At 50.3% G+C, this 18755-nt stretch overlaps 10 protein-coding genes across 10 annotated transcripts; 6 read left to right on the top strand and 4 right to left on the bottom strand.

Moving 5' to 3' along the window:
• Window positions 1–27: 27 nt before the first annotated feature.
• BDV37DRAFT_263600 (uncharacterized protein) lies at window positions 28–570 on the top strand. Its single transcript, XM_032083579.1, has one exon. It carries the CDS (start codon window positions 95–97, stop codon window positions 362–364), a length of 270 nt encoding a protein of 89 aa, XP_031935600.1. The 5' UTR covers window positions 28–94; the 3' UTR covers window positions 365–570.
• Window positions 571–1728: 1158 nt separating this feature from the next.
• BDV37DRAFT_33082 (camp independent regulatory protein) lies at window positions 1729–3496 on the top strand. Its single transcript, XM_032090467.1, has one exon. The coding sequence runs from the start codon at window positions 1925–1927 to the stop codon at window positions 3356–3358; it is 1434 nt and encodes a 477-aa protein (XP_031935601.1). The 5' UTR covers window positions 1729–1924; the 3' UTR covers window positions 3359–3496.
• A 324-nt stretch (window positions 3497–3820) lies between these two features.
• On the top strand, window positions 3821–4695 carry BDV37DRAFT_263604 (uncharacterized protein). Its single transcript, XM_032083580.1, has one exon. The coding sequence runs from the start codon at window positions 4211–4213 to the stop codon at window positions 4463–4465; it is 255 nt and encodes an 84-aa protein (XP_031935602.1). The 5' UTR covers window positions 3821–4210; the 3' UTR covers window positions 4466–4695.
• Window positions 4696–5058: 363 nt separating this feature from the next.
• BDV37DRAFT_263606 (uncharacterized protein) lies at window positions 5059–7443 on the bottom strand. Its single transcript, XM_032083581.1, has 2 exons — window positions 5852–7443; window positions 5059–5769 (listed from the first exon to the last, which is right to left on the bottom strand). The coding sequence occupies exons 1-2, from the start codon at window positions 6902–6904 to the stop codon at window positions 5470–5472; spliced, it is 1353 nt and encodes a 450-aa protein (XP_031935603.1). The 5' UTR covers window positions 6905–7443; the 3' UTR covers window positions 5059–5469.
• On the top strand, window positions 7432–9824 carry BDV37DRAFT_263607 (cardiolipin synthase). Its single transcript, XM_032083582.1, has 5 exons — window positions 7432–8173; window positions 8234–8353; window positions 8458–8780; window positions 8851–9115; window positions 9446–9824. Exons 1-5 carry the CDS (start codon window positions 7983–7985, stop codon window positions 9573–9575), a joined length of 1029 nt encoding a protein of 342 aa, XP_031935604.1. The 5' UTR covers window positions 7432–7982; the 3' UTR covers window positions 9576–9824.
• Window positions 9825–9906: 82 nt separating this feature from the next.
• Window positions 9907–12223, bottom strand: BDV37DRAFT_291128 (tRNA modification protein MTO1; the record flags this gene model as incomplete). The annotated part of the gene is made up of 2 exons (XM_032088870.1): window positions 9907–12045; window positions 12117–12223. 2 exons carry the CDS (start codon window positions 12221–12223, stop codon window positions 10086–10088), a joined length of 2067 nt encoding a protein of 688 aa, XP_031935605.1. The 3' UTR covers window positions 9907–10085.
• A 201-nt stretch (window positions 12224–12424) lies between these two features.
• On the top strand, window positions 12425–13516 carry BDV37DRAFT_263610 (acireductone dioxygenase (Ni2+-requiring)). Its single transcript, XM_032083583.1, has 4 exons — window positions 12425–12584; window positions 12663–13034; window positions 13091–13437; window positions 13499–13516. Exons 1-3 carry the CDS (start codon window positions 12555–12557, stop codon window positions 13223–13225), a joined length of 537 nt encoding a protein of 178 aa, XP_031935606.1. The 5' UTR covers window positions 12425–12554; the 3' UTR covers window positions 13226–13437; window positions 13499–13516.
• mmm1 (ERMES complex subunit MMM1) lies at window positions 13246–15258 on the bottom strand. Its single transcript, XM_032090470.1, has 3 exons — window positions 15064–15258; window positions 13493–14997; window positions 13246–13431 (listed from the first exon to the last, which is right to left on the bottom strand). Exons 2-3 carry the CDS (start codon window positions 14916–14918, stop codon window positions 13415–13417), a joined length of 1443 nt encoding a protein of 480 aa, XP_031935607.1. The 5' UTR covers window positions 14919–14997; window positions 15064–15258; the 3' UTR covers window positions 13246–13414.
• BDV37DRAFT_33160 (DUF1183 domain protein) lies at window positions 15259–16652 on the top strand. Its single transcript, XM_032090469.1, has one exon. It carries the CDS (start codon window positions 15533–15535, stop codon window positions 16469–16471), a length of 939 nt encoding a protein of 312 aa, XP_031935608.1. The 5' UTR covers window positions 15259–15532; the 3' UTR covers window positions 16472–16652.
• BDV37DRAFT_33141 (transcription factor TFIIIB subunit BDP1) lies at window positions 16653–18731 on the bottom strand. The gene is made up of 2 exons (XM_032090468.1): window positions 18605–18731; window positions 16653–18528 (listed from the first exon to the last, which is right to left on the bottom strand). Exons 1-2 carry the CDS (start codon window positions 18630–18632, stop codon window positions 16835–16837), a joined length of 1722 nt encoding a protein of 573 aa, XP_031935609.1. The 5' UTR covers window positions 18633–18731; the 3' UTR covers window positions 16653–16834.
• Window positions 18732–18755: the final 24 nt, after the last annotated feature.

An 18755-nucleotide genomic window follows, 5' to 3' on the forward strand; every position in this document is an offset into this window, starting at 1 on the left:
AAAAAAAAAAAAAAAAGGAAAAAGAAAAAGAAAAGAAAACAGAAAAGCCATCCGAAAGGTTGCCTCCAGACTTTGGAGCTTTCCCTTGGGAGTGATGGATCCGCGATGGCCTCATGGAGGAAGATCCACCAGCAACCAGTTGCGGATTTGCCTGCTCCTTGGGATCGCTAGTTGCACCCCACCCCACCCATCCTCATTTTCTACCTCTGGGCCCTCTCTGCCTCCTGCTCGGGCCTGCGCTTTTTGGGTCGCCCCGCCCGCACACGCCGGTCACTCTTCACGGTCTGGGTTGTCTTGTCACCGTGTCTGTGTCTCTTCCTCCTCCCTGCAAACCCACACTATGCCCGGCTGTGGTCTAGTTTGACTTGCTTTCCGCTCAGTCATCCATATCCAGTCCTCTCTCTGTTTAATGTGATTTGATTTGATTTTATGAATACTTTTATTTATTTTATTTTATTTATTTATTTATTTTTTATTTTTGTTTGGTTTTGTTCAATCTCAGTTGATTGATTGATTATTATTATTATTTTTTTTCTTTGGGCCAACTTGCTCTTCGATCATCATCGTCATCATCATCAGGAAGGGGTTAGGGGATTTTTTTTTTTAATAATCTTCTCTCTCTTTTTATTTTTTGATTTTCTATTTTTTTTATTATTTTTTTTTATTTATTTTCAATTTTTGAAAAATCAAAAAATCCAGATTGGAAAAAAAAAGGGAAGAGCTCTTACAATACCTTACCCTGGACGAACCCTGCAGTCTGTTATGTGAATCTTGATCATTTAAATTCCTCTTATTTTATTTCTTTGCCTTTTTGATTTAGTCTATAATTTTTAAACCTTTGCCCCATCCTGCTCAATATCTTCATCTTGTTTTGGTCCCTTTTTATTTTTGATTACTTTTTCCCCCCCAGGATGTTTCAAGTTGTTCTCTGAGATTTCCACAGCTCTTGTTATTGTTTCGTTTTCTAATCTCAATTTCGTATGGCGCATTGGTGGCTGTTCTGAACCCCAAAAAGTGGATAAAATCGGCTTACATTCCCTCCTCCGGAACCAGGCACCCCAAACTGCGCATTCACTGTCTTCACCAAAGTGTAAGCTGAATTGATCTTTCTTTACTTTTTCTGTTCTGTTTCTCTCTCGTTCATTTGATTCTTCTTCTTGCACGTCGGGTTTGGTGTATACGATAACATTCTTTCGCTTCTCGTTGGGAGTTGTGACGATAAAAATCGGGGTTCATCTGACCCATCTTGCAGGCCCAACTCTTGGAATTCCCGCAGCGCTTTCTCTGGTTCGGGGACAAGTCTAGTCATAAGTCAATACTTTACGATCCCGATCGCTATCCGTGGAACCAGAGCTCCAGTCGACCCAGGAATTGCTTAGGGTGATTGAATCTCTCCGGATCCAACCTGTCTTTTCCTCACGAAAGACCTGGGCAAGACAGGACGGGCCCGTGCTTGTTGTCGATCCGGGTCGCCCACGTCTGGGTGATCTTTCAACTCGTCGAGAGGAGGGGATTTTAACTTGCGCCATCATCCCTTTTCTACGGTTCACCGTCCGCTTTGACTCTCCATCAACCTGTCATTCCCTCCTAAACTTCGCCCCGGGAAGGTCGACTGGATATTTGCCTCCCCCTCCCACATTCTCCCATTCTCCAAGCTCCAGTTTTTTCTCGAGTGTGATTACATCGCAGGAGAGAGCGCGAGAGAGCTCCTCGATTTATTTAACCGTACTTTTTCTGGCAGTCGCGATTCACCGAAATCGCGAGTCTTGTGTATGCCATCCTTCTTTCTGCGGGTTGGGAGCTACTACTCTGTTGAATAACCATCTAGCCCGCGAAACCTTGATCAGCGGTGGCCTTAACTTTGATCGATTTTACCTCTCTGGCCCCCTTTGAACTAGGTTCGAACCTACAACCACCATAAACAATGGTCAACGGCACCACCACAGTGTTGGAGCCTACCTTCACGGGGTACGTTGCGACAACGCAAGATGCATTAATCCTGTTCGAGGCGTGTTTGACCGGTGTCCTGCATCATGTGCCTCGCCGACCTCATGACCGCGAGCGTGGTCATTTGGTCCGGAGCGGCAGCGTGTTCATCTACGAGGAAAACTCATCGGGGATCAAGCGATGGACCGACGGCGTCACTTGGAGTCCGAGTCGCATTCTAGGCAACTTCTTGGTCTATAGAGAACTCGAAAAGCCATTCCCCCCGGGCGAGAAGAAGCGAGCGATGAAGAAGGCCAACCGACGGCCAGTCCCTCCAGGCAGACCCGGTGAGCCCTATGCACGCCATGACAGTAACGGGGGCCAGGCCTATTCTCCTTCGTCAACCGGGACGTTCGGAGAGAGATCGCACCAGTCAGATGTAGAACGAGCGCTAGTCGGTTCCTTGGTGGATTCATATGGCTTCAAGGACTCGGGTCTCGTCAAGAAGACGATGAGTGTGACTGTCTCCGGCGTGACGCACCATCTGGTGTCATACTATAGCGTCGAGGATGTGATGAGAGGTGTCTTGAACCCGCCATCGATGGTCGATTCACTGAGATTTATCAGGCCCCGGGCAGAACTGACCCAAAAGCAAAGCTTCCGGGCTCCCATTGATGATCTAGAGGCTGGCGGCTTGGAGAATGCCACTGACCCATCCCACGCGCTGTACGGATATCGTCCGCAGCTGGTAGCCCCCCCAGGGTATGGGATGCCCAGTCCTCATCCGGAGTTCTATATGCACGCAAATCCTTATGCGGCAACCCATCCGCCACAGTCGGCCCCGATGGCGGCGTATTCCATGGCCGGATCAATCCCTGCACAGCCGGCCCCCAATCCTTATCTTCCTGCTCCGTCAGCTCCGACTCAGATTCCACAGAAACCCGACGACTATCCACAGTTCCGAGCTCCCACGCAGTATGGCACGAGCTTCGATGGGCTAAGCCATAATCCTCTTTCGTCGTCCATTCCATCCGCCCTGGGCGGAGCTATGCCGAGCTCTTTGAGCGACCGGAATCGGTCCCACTCGGATCACAGCCCCTCCGCTTATCGGAACTCTTCGATTTCCTCGCGCAGCGTTGCAACCGATGCAACCTCACCGATGGATCCTGCCACTCCGGCGACATATTCACGGGGTAATAGTTTCAGTTTAGCGGGGCAATTGGATGGGACGTCGCACCAGTCTTTGGAACAGCGCGGCATGGCGGCTTTTGACCCTAGTATCCCTCGTCGGGAGTCAAATCCAATTCCTAGTCCTTATTACCCCGGCAGCGACAGGCATCCGTATTATGTGGGCCCCACCGCTCCAGGTGCCCATGCGAACTACCCGGTCTCGACTTGGACGACGGCTGCTCCGGCTCAACCGCAAGTATAACCATCATTGGTCGGACACTCTTCTACTTCTTCATTTCCCTCTTTTCCATTCTTAACACCTAATTCTTTTCGCATGTTATACGTTTTCTCTCTCCAGAAGGGCGGCAATTTGGGAATAGACTCTGCATATATGCTACGGATGATTACCCGGATGATTACTGCTCTTAGAGGAGATACCGGTGGCTCTTTTTGTTTCTTCGAACGTTATATTTGTTATTCCCCCTACGATGATGTGATGCACTGCAAAATTCCCTCTCTTTAGTTCTAGCCTTCGTATTATTTCTGCCGTCGGGGCGGCTTTTTCGTCATTATTTCATTACTATCCCCTCTGAAAGCAATGTTCTCTGCGTGTCGCTCTAATGTGATTATGATCAATGGGTCGGTTTGGGTGGCACGGTTTGGGGCGGTTATCTGTGGTATTATATCTTTTTGTTTGTTTTCTTTTTTTTTTTTTCTGTTGTTCGTCACGACCATATCCTTAGTGTTTTCTGGGAGGACGCCGTGAATTATGGTGTATATGGAGGCGTGAGTCGCCGGTCCACCAGTCGGTTCGATGCAACGCTGGTTTGCCGAGCCGCCTCACTATCTCTTCTACTCCCTTCTGCTAGTGTTTCATGCGATGTTCAGCGAGGAGCTGGTGATATCATTACGCTGTGTCTTTTCTTGGGCCCCTGCTGCGATTGTACCTGGGGCCGTTGTCGACTGCAAGATGATTTCGGGTACTCAAGCAGTGTTGTGCAGGAGATGTACGAAAAACGTTTACTTCTCTTGTATCATTTGTGATGGATAGGATAGCTTTCGCGATATCTTATTATCTGGGAGGGATCAGTCATTTTACTTCTCTCTCACGTTCATGTTTTTCTTTTGTTTTCGTTCACGATTTGCACATGTGGGTGGTTCTCTGTTCGACTCGATCGATATCCGGCTCGTTGTATTCGGGAAAAGTAGGGTCAATTCAAGTATAATTATCTGTATTTCTTTGCTGTGCTTTCTCCATAACTTGATACCATCTCTTTTTCCTCCGTCTTTCTTTCTAGTTAGGGTTACCCATGTGGATGTCATGACCTTACACCTACGCAGACAACAATGCTATACAGTGTCAACCTAGGAATCAGGACAGGAAAAAGCAAGAAGAAGAACGAAGAAGAAAAAAAAAAATGGGAGATGTCACCGTAACCAGCCCATGAACCAAGGTTACCACTACACACAGTACTGAATTCCCTCCCCCAAGCCACAGTATCAACCCTACACATCAAAAAAAAAGAAATGAAAAGAAAGCCCAAAAGGCTAACCTAAATCCAAATAAAAACCAGGCAAGGTCCAGGGGTCTTATCTCCCTCCCCCCCCAAATTTCCAAAATTTTAAGTTAATATACCTCCAACCTATTACTTTCGGGATGCAGATCATGCCCGAATGTGGGCCCCTTGCGATTTTATCCCGAGAGAGAGATCCACCTCGGCTCCTGTCCAATGACGTGCGTTCGCATGGCAATTAAGTACCGTTTCTGGGGTGCCGATCACGGGGCGCCCAGGGTCATTGGCGCTGCGGTGGGTTTTAGTTTGTGTCATCATTTTTTCCTTTTTTTTGGGGGGGGGGGAAGGGGCTTAAGTAGGGGTCTTATTGACCGGGGGGGATTTGTGGGGGGGTCTTTGATTGCGCTTTTTTTTTCTTATCGTTATTGTTTTCTTTCTTTTCTTTCTTTCTGTTCTTGTTTTTTGTTTTGTTTTGCTTTACAGGGGGTGGTGGTTGTTTTATGTATGTGATTTGGTATACTTGCATAGTAGTGGGGTGATCTGGGGTTCTTTCTCCTTTGCATGGATTTGAGTTTCTACTGGGGTTAGGAGCTTGGTTCCACGTCGCTTGTATGCTGGGGGGTATCGTTGCTGTAGTCTATTGTACATACATTTCATTAAGCACAGGGCATATAATATACTTTCTAGATGCTAGCAGGGAGGGAAGGAAGGGGTGTAAAGCCAACTCTATCTAGGTGCCTCGACCGCGCTTCGTGATTTGATTATCCGACACGCTTTGCGTGATCCGCACTTTCTTGGGCTGCGTCGATGATCGGTTATCCCGGCTAGTCGCGGGATGGGCCTGCCCCTGTGTCTTATCTCATTCTTTCGCAATGTTGCTGGTCGACCGCAGCGCGGAGATATGCGTCGCGAGCTGGCTGCTGTGCCCGTGGCTGTTATCGAGCAGGATTCGCACGGAGAGAGACCCCGGGTCGAGGATAGGCAGCATGTTGCTGACTCCGTTCCGGTTTCCGGGCATTTTGCCTGCGGCCCCGGCGGGCGTTGTTCCGGTGTATGGCACTCGGGGGATTCCCCGGACGGGTTCGACCATGGTGAAATCTCGGGTGACTTCGCGCCGAATCTCGTTGTCGTCTTGGGCGATTCCGCCGTCCAGGGGTACCTATGCTTTTGCGTGAGCGTTTATGAACCTTTGAAGATGTCCCTTGATTGATTGGACCCAGTGAATGGCGGACTATACTCACCCCGGTGGTGACCTTCCTTCCTGGCATGTGCACATAATCATCAAATGAGCTCTCCAGGGTAGCAAAGTTGAATCCTTTATTGGGTGTGAGGGGCTCAAAGCGCTGCCCGACTTCGACTCGAAAGTCTACCGACCGTCGAGGGGCCGGTTTGTACGCCGGGAGATCCAGCCACCATGTCGGGTAGTTGAAGTAGCTGCATTGGAGGACGGGCTCGATATCCAGAGCCAGTTGGATTCGGCTGTCGGCACGCGGTTTCTGGATTAACATGGCGAACGTGAACTCCCGTGGCAGACCAGATCGCTGCAGATTGTTCTCCTCCAGTGACCAGACAATCTCCCCCGCCTCGACGTCGAACTTCCGCCCGCGTGGGCTCTTCAATGACCGGACCGAGCCCTGGATTCTCATCATCTCGTACCGTCGGTACCGTCCGTTCATGCCGCCGGAGGGTGAGATGCTGGCCATAAGGGGTAGCTCAGCTACACCGAGCGACCCGGCGAGGCTGTAGTTCCATTGAAGTGTCTCGGGTGAAACAGCCCCGTACAGTAGGTGTGGTGCGTGCTTGAGAAACCGTGGATTTCTCGACCGGTACGCATGGAGGTTTTGTGACGCAGTGGGGGTCTTGGAGTTTTCTCGCATGCTGTGCAGCGAGGCTCGGATGGTCGCTGCCTTGAAACGATGCGTAAGGGTGTTGGGGGAGTGGAATATGAAGTTGATCCCCAGGAAGTCCACATGGTCGAGATCTTGATCAGAGACGGCTGCGCTCGAGTAGAACCCGTGTTGCAGGCGCTGCACGTGAGCCGTCACGTAGGCATCACCCGGTAAGTGACGTTCGTAGATACATGCTCTGTTAACCATAAGACGGGGATTGGCCAGATTTGGATCTGTAGAGGGCTCCGCTGATGAGTGCTCGGGTGCACTGGGCCGTCTTGATGCCGGAGGCGATGGAGTTCCTGGTGGTGCTGGAGCCGCAGGACGGTCTATAGTGACCATGGCCAAGTTCGGGTTCCTCATCAGGAACGGGTCCGGATCCTCACCGTCATCCCATATCCCCATGTCGAAGTAATGGTGCCCTATTACTATCCATAGAGTAACACACTATGGCGAACGGTTGTAGCACTCCAGCGGAGTGTCTTAAAAGTTCGGGGTAACGGCATTCTATACATGTCGCCTCATGTTGTGGGGTCACTTAGTATGACGACAGCGGTGTGGACAGCTGCTCTTCTTACTATCAGGTGAGAAGAACTGATGGGAGCAGTCAAGTCAGATGAGACCTGCGGGAATTTATATAGCAGCATGCCAAGAACAGATCGATCTGCTGTATCAGCGCAGATGGACTCTATCGCCTGTAATGAGTCAGCTGGAAATCTTGTAACGTTGCTTGATCAAGTACCCATTACACCAACTGTCAGCCTTACGACTCGATCATGATCGGTGTCATGGTCACTGTCATTATGCCACCGACTTGGTCGTACTGCTGACCCGTCCCGTCACATGACACTTGCCGGATCAACTGTTGTTCCGCGGACGTTTTCCTCAAATCACGAGCCTTGATTTGTATAGCTTCCATTGTGCTTTTTGATTTTCAACCCGATATATATCTCTGTGGCAGCTCCCCAGCCAATCGCATTCAAGTCTGGGTTGAATGGCAATTGCCTGGATTCTTTGCTAGTTGCGCTCCTGCTAACCTTGAGATTTCCCTCAGGTTGGAGTCGCGGAACTCGGTCATCGAGCTGCCACTACTTCTAGATCACCCCATCGGATAACTTGAATTGTTGTCGGTCACTGGTTACTTTGTCTTTCGGGTTTTGACAACTTCTTTATTTTCGTATTAACTTCCGCGGAAGAAATTTGGATTGGACTTGACAGTATTGTTTTTTCACTGGTATATGAATTTGGCCGCGGAGCACTGACCTTCGATATCGGTCCATGGATTGACTGGTTTGGCCTCCTGGTAACATATCGAAGCTGTATACTATTGGTTATGCTTGAGAAGAAGCAACATTATCTAAGCGAACGTTCCTTTTTGAAGTTGGAAACTGCACAGGTCTCCTCCATTTGCATACTGCAGTTCACTCATTGATCTGATTGGCTTTATAATCTACTCAATTTCTCCGAATATCGAGCTTTCACCATGGCAGCAAGATCTTTTGTGCTGGCGCCTCTTCGCGCATCTCGACAATGTCCTCGCTTGTCCAAGGGCGCTGCACCTCCATTCCTCGGAAACGGTGCTGCCGTGCGGGAAAGGTGGTCGGGTCTTCAAGCGGAGTTTCGCGGCTCTTCAATCTTCACATTAGCTGGTCCATCGAACTCATTGCGAAGCAAGTATGGGTTTTGTTCGCGTTAACCCTGTTTGAAGGGGATATTGGTCTGACGGACTTATAGATCCCTGAACAACAACGGCAACGCGACTCTGCGCCTGACGTCTAATTGGCACCAAAATCTGGGCCTTCAAAGGAGATGGCATGCCACCGAGAAGCCCTCCGATCAGACTGACGCTCAAAAGTAAGTGTCCTAGATGTCCCATGTTGTGTTTACTTCGCGTTTTCATCGAAGCCCTGCTTTATGCGCAAGACATTTATGACCTCATGTGAACTAAGTGGTATAAGATCTCAAACTGGTTCAAAAAAGTCTCCAATTCTGTCTCGTATTCCCCTACCTTCCAGCCACGAGAACATCTACACAGTTCCCAATATACTTACCATGACCCGCTTGGTTGCCGCCCCTCTGGTAGGGTATTTCCTTGTCCATGATTATCACCAGGCCGCGTTGGCCCTATTCGCTTATGCTGGAATTACCGACCTCGTTGATGGCTACATCGCACGGCGATATAACCTCCAAACGGTTGTTGGGACGATCATTGATCCCATGGCTGATAAGCTACTGATGACCATTGGAGTCGCTTGCTTAGCAGTCAACGGCTCCATCCCAGGTAAGCGATCTCCTAACAAGTTTGTGAGGTAAATACCGGCATGTACAGCGATGTTAACTTGCTCAAATAGTGTGGCTCGCCGTCATCATCCTCGGCCGTGATGTCGGCCTTGCTATATCCGCGATTTACTATCGTTGGATCTCTCTTCCGCCGCCCAAAACCATGGCACGGTATTGGGATTTTTCTCTACCTTCCGCGGAGGTCAAGCCTACGACGATCTCTAAGGTCAACACCGCCCTGCAGCTGCTACTTGTGGGGAGTGCCATTGCACTGCCTGTCGTCCCGGAAGCAATCATCGACGCATGGAATTTGAAAGAAGCAATGACTGGATTTCAGTAAGTGAATTTTTCTCATTATTGCCATCATCTCCTTTCACACTCCCCATCTTGTTTGGCTGCAAGAAAATAGTGTGAGCGGGCAATATAAGCCTTCTCGGGAAGAAACCAAGCACATACGACCACAGGGTGTGGAGAACAGGGCTTCCCGTCCGCTCAGCCGTACTTAAGCCACACGCCGGGAGGTTAGTAGTTGGGTGGGTGACCACCAGCGAATCCCTCCTGTTGTATGTTTTTTTTTTATTCTTTTCTTTTTCCATTTCTCCGTATTGATTTTGTGCCACACATAATCCTTTCCAACTGAATGGAAAACTAACAAAAAGAATTTAGATACCTCGTCGCAGCCACCACCATCTGGTCCGGAATGAGCTACGTCTTCTCTAGAGATGCAGTCAAGATTCTTACAAAGGAAGAAGTACAAAAGCGTCTGGCAAGGGCCAGCGCGAAGAAGTCTAATTGAGTATATCGCACCAATACGTGTATGTCACATGTACATTAGTTAGGCATCTATCTTACATATAGGAAGCGGTTTGCATGTGGGTTGTAACTGTATTTTGAGTTCAGCGTGAGTGCTTTTTTATTGGATTATTAACGCCCTCGAGTAAGTGGTGATCAAAAGCTGTTCTAGAATAACATAAAAAGGTATCTTCAATGGTTTATCTATAGTGTTATTGTACATGATGAGATGAGGTGATTCCTATAAATATGTGTACGTCTGTGACCCGTCAGAATCGACCAAGAGAAAAGCTGAAAAAAAAAAAAAAAAAAAATACAGAATAATGTACATATTTCTCCGGATTATTGCCCCCAAAGGCCAGATGCAAAGCAAGCCCTACCATATCAGACACCTATCCCTGAACCCGTCCATTGCGCCCGGTCTGTTTGCCGCTGAATATCTAGAATAGAACTGCAAACTGTGCATCTTCGTAAGTGGTGTGTGTGTGATTATGTACCAGATTAAGTTCTCAATCTAAGGAGCTTGTTGGAGGATGTCATCTGGTGTCTCTTCTAAGTTCTCACTCGCAGGTGGTGGACCGGATCTCCGGACATGAGCAAGTAACCGTAAGGCACCTGCGGGAGTGACACCTTCAATCCGGCGGGCCATACCAACGCTGACGGGTCGGACGCGCTCGAGAGCCTGTTTTTCCTCTGTGCTGATGCCTTGCACCTTGGAGTAGTCCAAGTCAGGGGGGAGGAGTAGGCTTTCGTCCTGCAGGAACTTGCGAACTGCTGTCTCTTGTCGTGCGACGTAGGGGGCGTACCGGCGTTCGATAGCAACGCGGGTTCGGATTTCTGGGGCAAAGGAAGAGGGGGTGTAGACCTTTCCGGAGGGGGATTCGATGTGCGGGATTAAGGCATCAATTTCGACTTCGTCGAGGCAGAGGAGGTCCAGTGCTGAGCGGATAGAGGTGTCTACTCGGGCCTTGAAGCCTTTACGAGACCATGCGTTGGAGGACATTCTTGTGTTGGCGAGAAGAGTCTGGAGCTCGTTGATCTGCGCCTCGGTGTCGGTGAAATGTCGCCAGCGTTTGTCGGAGACGACACCCGCGTCGCGAGCCTTTCGTGTTAGGCGTAGATCCGCATTGTCTGATCTTGTAGAGATACGATACTCGCTCCGCGTTGTGAACATACGGTAGGGCTCAGATACACCCTTGGTGATGAGATCGTCGATCATGATTCCAATAAACCCGTCTGACCGAGTAAGCGTGAGTGGCGACCGGCCTTGGGCGGAGAGACCGGCGTTGGTACCGGCAATGATTCCTTGTCCCGTGGCTTCTTCGTACCCGGTGGTCCCGTTGATCTGGCCAGCGAGGTAAAGCCCACTGATCAGTTTCGTTTCCAGAGTAGGCCAGAGGTTACGAGGATCGATGTAGTCGTATTCCACTCCGTATCCTGGTTGAAGCATGCGCACATTTTCCAATCCGCGGATAGTCCGTAGCATAGCGAACTGAGCATCTTCCGGAACAGTCATAGAAATTCCATTAGGATAAATAACATCGTTGGGCGCAAATCCCTCTGGTTCCAGCCAGATGAGATGTCGCTCCTTGTCCTTAAAACGGATGATCTTTGACTCAAGAGAAGGGCAGTACCTCGGCCCTCTGACAGTTTCGCGAATGTGAATGGATTTATCCAAGTTGGCACGGATAATTTCGTGAGAGGCCTCGTTGGTATGCGTCATCCAACAATTGAGTTGACCTTCGTCACCGACTTCAACCGTATTGTTGAGGTAGGAAAATGGTTGCGGTGGTGAGTCGCCTTTCTGAACCTCAAGGGATTTGAAATCGATCGTCTTGGCATCCAGTCGAGGAGGAGTCCCAGTCTTCAGACGACCAAGCTGGAACCCAGCCTCACGAAGGGACTTGCTTAGTCCAAACGTGGCGGCCTCACCCATGCGGCCCGACGGGTATACAGTCATTCCGATATGGATTTCTCCGCCCAAGAAGGTCCCCGTTGTGATCACCACTCGGCTAGTAGGTATGACCTCCCCAGACTCCAGCCTTACTCCGACGATTTTACCCTGCGCACCCGGCACGTCCTCCACACCCTCTTTTGACACCACTATATCTGCAACTTTCCCCTCCACAACACTCAGCCCTTCCGTTGCGAGTAGCTCTTCTTGCATGTATCTTTTGTACAGGTCACGATCGATTTGAGCGCGAGGGCCCCAAACTGCAGGTCCCTTCGATCTGTTGAGAATCCGGAACATGATACCCGCTTTGTCGATTATGCGTCCTGCAACACCGTCCATTGCGTCAACCTCTCGGATCATTGTGCCCTTTCCAATTCCCCCAAAGCTTGGGTTGCACGAGCATACGCCGATGTTAGAGAGCGAGGGTGTGATCAATGCAGTGCGAGCACCCGAGCGAGCTGCAGCAGCGCAGGCTTCCGAACCAGCGTGTCCACCTCCAATAACGACGACATCATATGGTCTACATCAGGAGTGTTAGCACCATGAACTAAATGAAGAACCCTGAAAAGGATAGGCAAAACAAGGGCATACCGTGAGCCATCCGAGACGGTGGCCAGGCCGCGAACTGAGCCCAGCAGTCGGGAGCGAGAACCGTGACTCCATCGTTGAAGAGTCACTGACCGCACCCGAAAAGCCATGATGACAGGGTATATGGTGGATAGTCAAATCGCAGAACGAATTTCGATCTCCGACTAACTAAACAGAAAATATGGCTGTCAGGTATCACGTGCGGTTACACTATGGCCGTTAACTCCGAGGGCGGTGAGGCCAGAGGCCTCCGTCGTTGCGCAATCGTTGGCCAATTGCGGGGCTCGATTTTCTCAACCCCGCGGACCATTGGCTTGCGGTCCTTTTTTTCTTGATTCATCCTCTGCTGCTCTTCTGTTCCTGAAGTATCTTCTCTCCACAGGACATTGGAAACGCTGCTCCATTGTAATCTTTGAAACAAAGTCAGACCCACAAGTCACGATGAAGGCATACTGGTACGACAACAAGCCGGTAAGTTTGACAACTCCGAAGGCATTCCTGGACGCCGTCATGATCGCAATTGGAGGACGGTAGCTAATCTTGTAACAGGGTGACCAGCGCGAGCCCCACGACTCTGGCCGTACTGTCTCCGAAGACTACCTCGCTTCCATCGGTGTTTTCTACCGCCACTACCCCGATATCGAGTCCGTCAATACTTTGGCCAAGGAGCGCGGATATAAGAACCGTGATGAGGTGTGCGTTTCTCCACAGGCCATGGGCGACGTGTACGAGTCTAAGGTGAAGATGTTCTTTGCTGAACATCTCCACGAGGATGAGGAAATCCGGTACATCCGCGATGGTGAGGGTTACTTCGATGTGCGCGGTCAGGAGGATGAATGGATCCGTATCCAGCTTAGCAAGGACGACCTAATCATCCTTCCTGCCGGTATCTACCACCGATTCACAACCGATGAGAAGAACGTGAGTTTGTGTCAGTTGTCTTTAATTCCGTCAGGCTGCTGACCATATACCTGTAGTATGTCAAGGCTATGCGTCTCTTCCAGGAAGAGCCTAAGTGGACGCCTCTGAACCGTAGCGAAGAGGTTGATACCAACCCCCACCGGAAGACATATCTTGGAACTCTCAACACAGCTGCTGTAGCTGCAAACTAAACGGGTTTTTGATAGGTTCAGGGCCAAAGCATGGATTACGGGATGGCTCGATTTGTTTCGTTCTACATCTTTCCAGGTAATTGGCATAGCTACATTTGACGATTGAATGTGTATATATCAGAGCAATGAGATTCATGACGAGCATTCGGTTTCGCTATGCACAGTAGTACACCAAAAAACACGCGTTTATTAGGCAAAAAGATCCTCTTTGTGTAAAAATATGTTAGTATACATCAGCAAGATTAAGTCATTAGTTAGCGGCCGCACCTCCAGGTAAAGTGCCAGGCATTTGAAAGTCATCACTCATGCCACCACGGCTTCCCTCTCGGGTCATGCTATGGCTGCGAAATCCGCCTGTCTCGACATTGGAGCTACTCGTTCGTGAGACAGTGTCGAACGGTGGCCGTTGCCCCAGTCCTCGGAATCTCAACCCATCTGGTTCCCTACCGATGTCCTCGGCTCGAAGTGGATTCCCCATATCGGCAGACATAGCGGACCGTGACGCTGCGTTAGAGCCAGTTTCAGAGTCCTCCCCTGTCCGTACGCCTGTCCGGCCCATGCGAGGCCAGAGATCGGGCAAGCCTACCACTTGCACTCGGGGCTCTACCACACGTTCCTCAAACCATGAATGAACACGGGCTTCCACCAATTGAGCGACTTTGGGTACATCCTGAAGCCTGCTACGGGAGCCAATGAGTGACCGCACCGAGAGGTCGAGTCGATAGTCAGGAAGGAATGAGAACGCGACGTTGCTTTTCGGGCTGGTTTTTGGTGGAGAGTCTTCTTGTGCATTAGGGGGCTCCTGAGCAGGCTCTCCTGACCCATTAGTAGGGTGTGTTCGTGTATTAGCAGCCCCATCTGCAGTGGGGGGTGACGGTGAGGGCGACGGTGTGTGAAGGGGAGGCGTGGATGCTGGGACCAGAGATATGCATAATGTCCCTGAAAACCGTACAACGGAGATAGATAGAGCCACTGGAAGAATGGCCGAGCAAGGTTTGGGGTAGTTCAACAGAAGGGAGGTCTCTACAGCAATAGAGAGATTGTCATCACTCAGGTCGACGTCCAACAATGCCTGAAGCCTTCCGCCGTCAGAGTTGGGATCGTCCACAGCAATGATGCGACAATTGCTGAATATTGGAAACTCTTCGCCCAGGGATATATCCGTCACCGCGATCTTGTCTATGAAAGACGGCTTCTTTTCTGGGTTGTTCAAGGCGGCAGTCAGCGAACTGAGGATCGAGGATGTAGGGTCATCTTTCAGCAAGTACGCCGTTTGCCTATACTGCGCAATAGTTTGTGCGATCAGTACATTGAACCAATCCAGTGATTCCGGCTGATGCGAGGAATGATGGATCCTATGGCGGCCATGCTTTCCCGAGGGGTTTGTAGGTATAGCGCTGTAGTAGGTTTTCCGAAGAATGGATCGAGTGTTGGTAGAGGATGACGGCACCGGACGAAGGACGTTAGACGTGGACGGTTTTTCTCTCAGCGATCTAGATGTTCCTTCATTGGGGTTTATGGAGTAGATCGAATTGGAGCGTCTGTGGGTTGAAGCGCGGTGAGAAAGGCCGCGGGACGGCGGTGGAGGAGCTTCGCCGAAGATGAAGAACTTGATGAAGGCACCAATTAGCAGTACCACGGAGAGCTGTCCTAGAAGGAATCCCTGAGTGAAGGATAGACTTGATCGCCTCATCAGTTTATCATTCGAGCAATTGTCAGGGCATCTATCTAAATGACGTACGAGGATTGCGCCGGAACGGCCGAGGGCTCATCTAATCAAATTGTCACGGTTAGCTGAAAATGAAAAGAATTGTACATTGGGAAAATCAAGAGCGCACTTTGCTGAAATGTCATTTTCAGCCACTGTCGACCTTAATGACTGCTCATCACCCATTGCTGCACCAGCGTTAGTAGAAGAGGTTTGGAGGGTTTGAACTTCCGGTCACAATTTAATTTAGACTCTGGACTAGTCGGGACTAGCGCCAGATCTCCTTATCGCATTGATTATCACACTTATCGTTTCTTGTTCTCGACCAGAAGAACACAGCAATGAGCAGGCAGTCAGGGACAAAGGGTAATATACCCACTTAGTCTCCAGTTTCGGAGGAAGTCCTTTTCTTCACTACGGCGATTTTCAGGAATTTCACACCAAAGACACGTCTGTTGCCCTGCCTAGTGGATAATGACAGCTGTCAACATGCCCGTAAACTAAACGCCGCCACAGCTACCACGTATACAAAAGCTCCACTTCTCGTCAATCTTTTCGCGAAGCCAGCCAGCTGTCATTGCTTGGTTTACTCTCTAACTATGTATTCAATAAACTTACAGGCACTCCTGTCTTTCCTCCTTCTTGTGCTCCCTGTCCTCTCATATGGCAGGAATCCTCCAGGCAACAATGCCATCCTTCTCTCTAATGTGCAGACGTTGACTCTGCGCGGAAATCGCCTCACAACCTCTCGCCGTGTGGATCCCATTCCCCAATTAAAATGCACCGGGCCATCTAAGAGGATATGTGACCTATATCCCATTGATGTAATGCGGTGCACCAACGCAGGCTACGACTATGATGAAGAAGACGTCCAGTGGACCTGTACCGCATCACTCCCCCAAGAGTTCAAGCTTGGCTCAACAGATGTTGTCTGCGAGGGATACCGAAATGCAGATGACAAGTGGGTACTGAAAGGCAGCTGTGGTGTAGAGTACCGACTCTTGTTGACGGAACTTGGGGAACGGAAATTTGGACGTGTACGCGAAGAAACTTGGCCTAGAATGCCGTCGAATAACAAAGGGGATGGTACGGGTTTAGTAGATATACTCTTCTTTATGTTTATGGGTGTGGCTTTTTTTGTGATTCTGGTAGCCATATGTGGAGCATGTTGCGGTTCGCGAGGAAACCGAAGAGGCCGTTCTCCTGGTCGTGGGTTTGGTGGAGGTGGAGGTGGAGGTCCATATCCTGGGCCTCCACCACCATATAGCAGCTGCCCGGATAGTAGTTCTTTCGCGTCGGCGCCTGCTGGACAGGGCTGGAGGCCCGGCTTCTGGACAGGTGCCCTGGGTGGTGCTGCGGCTGGCTATCAATATGGAAGCAGAAATCGCCACGAATATCCTTCTGCTAGCCGACGAACGACCTCCTTCGGCAGATGGAATGATGCAAATGATCCTGGCGAAGGCAGCTCGCGGTCTCGTTCTCCTCGGTTCTCGACTCCGACTACAAGTACAGGGTTTGGTTCCACAAGGCGTCGGTGATATGGGACAAGATGTATCTTAGGGGCTTCAAATGGTTCGCGCAACAAGTTATATATTACTCTAGCGATTTGCCTGAAACCATGCTAGACAAAGGGAAATCCAGTCCATGAGCCAGGAATCAAACGCCATGACCCGCGAAGAAACGGAGCAGACCGATCTGAACGGCAACTAAGCCGGGAAATCGTAGAAGGAAGTATAAGGATATGAAGGCAGAGCAAACAGTAGTAGGACTGAACCTCTCGCCAGACACCAGGACAACAACACCGGATTAGGGATATCGGAAACGCCGCAAACGCCTATCGTCACTGTCACATTAGATACCAACACAGTCTAAATCATATCAATCACAAGAAGCATTAAATTTCAAGGAAAGTCATCAATAGTGCCCAGAATTTCTTCGTTTCCACCGTTCATATTCTTAGCGGCCTGCTTTCTGCTATTGCGCTTGCTCTTGACAGGTGCAGTGCCTTGGTCTTGCCCTGAAGAATGATTAGCATCTGCGGCACCGTCTGGATTGTTAGTCAGCTCCTCTTGAGCCTGCTTTTCTTTCGCATGCTGATCCTCAATCCGTTTCTTCTCCTCATCGAGTTCCTGCTGAATGATCTTGGGGTCGTCATAGATGGTGTTGGTCATCTCTGAGTAGGTCGTAATGTCAACAGCTTCCCGCGGCCCTAGCAGTGTGTCCTTTATCCGCCCCGGGTCACGGCGCTCTTCATTGTTGAACTTCAACTTGATCTGGCGCCTGGACCTTCCCGGAAATAGTTTGCTGATCATCATAAAGTCAGTGCCGAACATGCGCAGCCCTCGATAAAACAAATCCGTCATTTCTTCATCCCAAGATTCAGTTTTGGAGCGCTTTCCAAATGAAGCCTGATTGACTTTTCGGGTAAGAGAGTTTTCTACAACATCCTCCAGGTCCCCGGCATTTCTTGCTGCATCTGCATGACGGTCGACTTGTAGCGATGCCGCATCGAGCACAATCTCCCCGTTCACGATTCTCATGACTGGTCCGTTCTGTGACTTTTGGTCGACTGAATTGCTTGTTTCCAATGCTGGCGGCGCTGCACTTTCGTTCTCTTTGATAGGGGTCTGCTCAGTATCCCCATCCTGTTGCGCTTTCTGCTTGCGTTCCAGCTCAGCCAGCTCCATTTGACGCAGTTCGGTTTCTCGCTTAGATATCTTCCCGGTCCGTAAGTCTTTGCACAGTTCCGACATCTTGACAATACCAGGCGCAATCTGCACAGCCTCAGAGCCTTCAGGGGTCGGTTCGCGCTTCTTACGAGCAGCTCGAGGCTTCCTTTCTCTCGCCTTGGTCGTCGTATCTCCACCATTGACATCTTTAGACGGCTTCCGTTTTCTTGACTTTGTTGTCTTTCGGTTTTGTTCCGCGGGAGGCTGCGATTCTGTAGTATCCCGACTCTCCGTAGTCTCCTCATTCGTCGAGGTCTGCGTAGCTGGCGGGGTAGCTAGCTGAGGAGGCCCGGTGGGCTGCTGAGGCTCCAAACCTGGGGTCGAAGGTTCGGCAGTTGTCTTTGGACGCTTGGAGGGCCGGGTTTCGGCCGGGGTTTCAGCGACCAGAGATGGTTCCTCGTTAGCTCGAGTCTCCGAGACTCGAGACTCTTCTGCCGGGGCTCGACCTTCCCTCGATTCATCAGGCGCTACTTCAATGGAAGGTAGTGGCGTGGACTCGGCGGGGGCTGCGTTAGGAGGTTGTGAAAGGGTAAATGCGGAGAAAGAAGGCTTTCGCTTTGGACGAGGAATTGAGATCGCCGTAGCGGCAGCCTTGGGTGTTGCTGTGGCTGTGGCTGTCGCTGTCGCTGGCGGTGTTGGCGCCACGTCATTTTCATGAGGAATCGCTGTGCCTGGAGCTGGTGTCTCAAGAGAAGGAGAAGGCTCGGCAGTCGAAGCAGGTTCGGGAGTTGCAGTTTGTGTAGGCGGCTGAGGAGTTTGAGAGGCCGATACCTGAGAAGTGGCACTAGGTCTTCTCGGAGCTGCAGCCGGAGCTGGAGCGGTGCGTCGGACGGGCGCCTTGGGGGCGAATTTCTTGCCCGACTTATCTGTCGTTGAGGGTCATTAGCGCAAAGAAATAATGAAAGACGCTGACAGAAGATGCAGTAGCGCAGAGTGACTTACTAATTGCAGAACTCGAGAAGGACTTCATTGTCACCGATGTCAGTCATAGCTGAAGGCGGGGTGGGAAGAGGAGAAGCCGGGGAGTGGTTTTAGTCCGAAGACTTGAGTTGACAATCGTCGTAGTCGAGGAAGAGCGATGACAATGCAGGCA

This window comes from Aspergillus pseudonomiae (genome assembly GCF_009193645.1).
Source record: "Aspergillus pseudonomiae strain CBS 119388 unplaced genomic scaffold BDV37scaffold_124, whole genome shotgun sequence".
Classification (NCBI taxonomy): Eukaryota; Fungi; Ascomycota; class Eurotiomycetes; order Eurotiales; family Aspergillaceae; genus Aspergillus; species Aspergillus pseudonomiae.